Genomic DNA, 3,916 nt, shown 5'->3' with positions numbered 1-3,916 from the left:
TGAGGAAGTGTACACGTGATGTTCCGAGGAAGTGTACACGTGATGTTGTACTGAGGAAGTGTACACGCTAATAATAATAATGACTGGTGATACTACTACTACAAAGAAAAAAACACTACTACTACTACTACTACTACTACTACTACTACTACTACTAATAATAATATTAATAATAATAATAGCCATGGTAGGCAGTACTGTTTGTAGTAATCTGTCAACATAGCCAGCTGGCCCAGGTGTACTTAAAGCCGGGAAACCCTAATAAATAGTCAGTCTTGCATCAGGTCTTGGAAGTCAGAGTAACGCGTCCCTCGACCTCACCGTAGTGGAAGGACCTTGGATACCCCGATAGTGAGTTATATATCGAAATTTTACATTTTATTAATTTATTTTATATGTGCAATGGATGAGCTGGTACAATACTTACTTCCTGTACTAAGAGTCGCTGGTCCGTTATGTTGTGTTACAGGCTATGTTATGTTACTATGTTGTTATGTTTCATCTTTACATCACCAGTTACCTGTAAAAGTCACTTCACTGTATAGGAATATTACTGAGACTTTGAAAGACTTAAGAATCCTTTTATAAGTGTTAAGTGTGTTGAAGGGTGGCAGCCCAGAATAACTCCCATTGTTGACACTTTTGTTAAGTATGTTAGTGTAGTGGTTAAGTGTGGTGGTGGGTGACGAGACGTAGTAATGGTGAGAGAGAGAGAGAGAGAGACGTATACTGTACCTATTTCATTATGCCATTTTCACCAATTACTCAACATTCTCTTATTTATTCCAGTTTATTATCTCCATTATTTATCCACCGGTGCAGGAGAGAGTGATGGGCGTGGGCTGGCGTATGTGGGCGTGTGTGGCGGTGGTGGGCGTGTGTGTCCTGCCCGCCCACACACTCGACTGGGGGAAGTCCCTGTGTAACCTGGAGGAGGCGGACAAAACGTGGCTACAGGAGTTGTCTGCTGAGGTGAGTCGTGAGTCAGGTGTGTGGTGAGTCAGGTGTGTGGTGAGTCAGGTGTGTGGTGAGTCATGAGTCAGGTATGTGGTGAGTTAGGTGTGCGATGAGTCAGGTGTTTGGTGAGTCAGGTGTGTGAGAGTCAAGTGTGTGGGGAGTCAGGTATGAGAGCATGTGTAAAAGGGTCAGTTAACGCCAGATTCGCCACCTTTATCCCGTGCAGGCAGAGGCGAGAGCCAGCGCGAGTATGGCGGCGCTGCAGCAACAGATGAGTCAAGTCCTGGCGTTTATGGAGGAATTTAAGAGGAGTGAAGACGTCTGGCTGGCTCTGTCTACCGGCGCAGGTCTGTTTATATACATTATTATAATCTTTGTTATATACATTATTATACTCTACGTTATCCATCTATGTTTAATTTTTATAGAGTAGTGGATGAGTGGAACAAGTTACCAAATATCATCATTAACTGGAATACGCTGGGTAGCTTCAAACACAGGTTGGGTGGATATATGAGCAATAGGGGTTGGGTGTAAACGGAACTACCCAGTATGGCCCGCTGCAGTTTACTCCATTTTTATGTATTATGTAGGAAATATAATTATAGAAATAGTAAAATAATGAGAAAAAAAGAATAGAACGCCTATTTCACTTAAGGATTAACCCCCTAACTTAACCTAAGCTGACCTAACCTAACCTCAGCCTCATAAATAATTTTAGGGTGGCCAATCACCAAGTGAAAAAATATGGGGTGGAAACTATGAATATCTGTAATATTATTAATAATCATCATTCTGTAAGTTTATAAAGTTTTTGATTTAGTTATGCATAAAAATATCATAAATAAAAGAAAGTATGACTATCAAAGAAAACTAATTGTTTAGATGACTAACTAAAGTACTTTTAACAGGTATTGTGGAGAGAGATTTATCAAACCAGCAGGAGAAAGAAGAAGAAAAGGAAGATGAAACAACGACACAAGAGCCAAAAGAGGAAAAAGAAGAACAGAAGGAAAAGGAGAAAGAAGAGATAATCCGACATAATGAAGAGGAAGATACAGGTCCTAAGAAAGGTTAATATGAATGGTTTTATGGCGTCAAGAAATATAAGCAAAACCAACAAAATTTTCAACTTTACGTAAATATGAATACTATATATATATATATATATATATATATATATATATATATATATATATATATATATATATATATATATATATTCATTTCCTTCTTTTTATTTATATCGTAAATTGTGTTACTGAGTCTCATTCGCTATTTCTTTCTGTTGGTAAATTTCTCTTGTCTTTCATTCGCCCTCTCTCTGTTTATTTTTATCGTCGTTTATCACTTTTTCTCTCATTCCATCTGTCTCTATCTTTTTCTCTGTCCATTTGTTTGTCTTCCATTTGAACCAATGTGAAATTATATGATAATTTTACCTCTTTTTCTGTCCGTCTCTGTTTCTGTCTCTCTGTCTGTTTGTCTCTGTGTTTCTCTACCCGTCCCCCCTAGACACATACTGTCTATTCACACACTCTATTTCCCCGTCTCAGTCTTTCTGTCTGTCTCTCTTTTTCTGTCTTTCTACCTATTTGTTTCTGCCCCCTCTTCCGTCTGCCTGCCCCTCTCTCACCCTTCCGTCTGCCTGCCCCTCTCTCACCCTTCCTCCGTCTGCCTGCCCTCTCTCACCCTTCCCTCCGTCTGCCTGCCCTCTCTCACCCTCCCCTCCGTCTGCCTGCCCCTCTCTCACCCTTACGGTAACAGAATAATCTTTGAGTTACAGGAGAATGTCGGGCTGAGGTGATGGATGACCACACGACTATCGGTATGTTCTATATGATGTCTTATAACCATGGCCACTGTTCTAATAGACACCCCATCACCGTGCCCATCCGCTACTGTCTGGGCTACTGCGCCACCAAGACCTTTATAGGTAAGTTCTGGCTATCCCATTACTGCCCAGGGTATCCCATTACTGCCCAGGGTATCCCGTTACTGCCCAGGGTAACCCATTACTGCCCTAGATACCCCATCAATACCCCATAAACACAATCACTGCATATTTTCGTGATATTAAATAAGTTAATAATAATAATAATAATAAAAATAATAGTAATAATAATAATAATAATAATGATAATAATAATAACAATAAAAACAATAATAACAACGCGTACTATAGAAAATGAAAAAAACCCGGAGATTCACAGATGTTTGAGAGGGAGACTTTCTTATTTATCTTTCTGTTACAAATCCTTTGTTGTTTTCTCTTGCAGAGCGTAAGGCGGGAATCTGGAGTCAAGGTAACGACTGTAAGAGCTGTCAGCCAGGAGCCATTGAGACGATTCGCATCCCTCTGGTGTGTGATGATGGTTTTACCTTTAATAAATCCTTTGATAATGTTGTCGACTGCAAGTGTCAGGGCTGTGAGGCGGTCAAGAACTAGATTACTTGTGATATTCCTCCAAGACTTCACTATTACGTCATTAACACTCCATAATAACACCACTAGCACATCTCTAACACACACTGACGCACCATTAACACACCTCTAACACACACTAACGCACCACTAACACATCTCTAACACCACTAACACCTGTAACACACCACTAACGCACCACTAACACCTTTAACACACCACTAACACACCTTTAACACCACTAACACCTTTAACACACCACTGTCGCACCATTGACACACCTCTAACACACCTTTAACACACCACTAACACACCTTTAACACCACTAACACCTTTAACACACCACTATCGCACCATTGACACACCTCTAACACCACTAACACACCACTAACACACCCTGCCGTCATAATTGTACCTGCTCAAAGCTACCAGTTCGATCCCCCAAAAGTTTCATCACATCCGAGAATGAAAATTTGTTGCAACTTTCATAAATAAAGTTTTTATGTTAAAGAAAAAAATTCATATGAGATAAAA

The 3,916-nt window shown here is 40.0% G+C and overlaps 1 protein-coding gene across 1 annotated transcript; it reads left to right on the top strand.

The window, feature by feature from the left end:
* The first annotated feature begins 271 nt into the window (after window positions 1-271).
* Window positions 272-3,557, top strand: LOC121864828. Its single transcript, XM_042363994.1, has 6 exons — window positions 272-351; window positions 823-972; window positions 1,184-1,304; window positions 1,869-2,030; window positions 2,744-2,893; window positions 3,237-3,557. Exons 2-6 carry the CDS (start codon window positions 832-834, stop codon window positions 3,404-3,406), a joined length of 744 nt encoding a protein of 247 aa, XP_042219928.1. The 5' UTR covers window positions 272-351; window positions 823-831; the 3' UTR covers window positions 3,407-3,557.
* Window positions 3,558-3,916: the final 359 nt, after the last annotated feature.

Source organism: Homarus americanus, unplaced genomic scaffold, assembly GCF_018991925.1.
Source record: "Homarus americanus isolate GMGI-L3 unplaced genomic scaffold, GMGI_Hamer_2.0 scaffold46273, whole genome shotgun sequence".
Taxonomy (NCBI): Eukaryota; Metazoa; Arthropoda; class Malacostraca; order Decapoda; family Nephropidae; genus Homarus; species Homarus americanus.
This window is presented reverse-complemented; position numbering and strand designations above follow the sequence as displayed.

What these genes read in the sequence shown, in the direction of transcription:
- LOC121864828 (XM_042363994.1), top strand. Translation starts at nt 832, where the DNA reads ATGGGCGTGGGCTGGCGTATGTGGGCGTGTGTGGCGGTGGTGGGCGTG. An exon ending in GGCTCTGTCTACCGGCGCAG is followed by an intron (nt 1,305 to 1,868) that starts GTCTGTTTATAT and finishes TACTTTTAACAG; the next exon opens with GTATTGTGGAGAGAGATTTA. An exon ending in CGCCACCAAGACCTTTATAG is followed by an intron (nt 2,894 to 3,236) that starts GTAAGTTCTGGC and finishes TTTCTCTTGCAG; the next exon opens with AGCGTAAGGCGGGAATCTGG.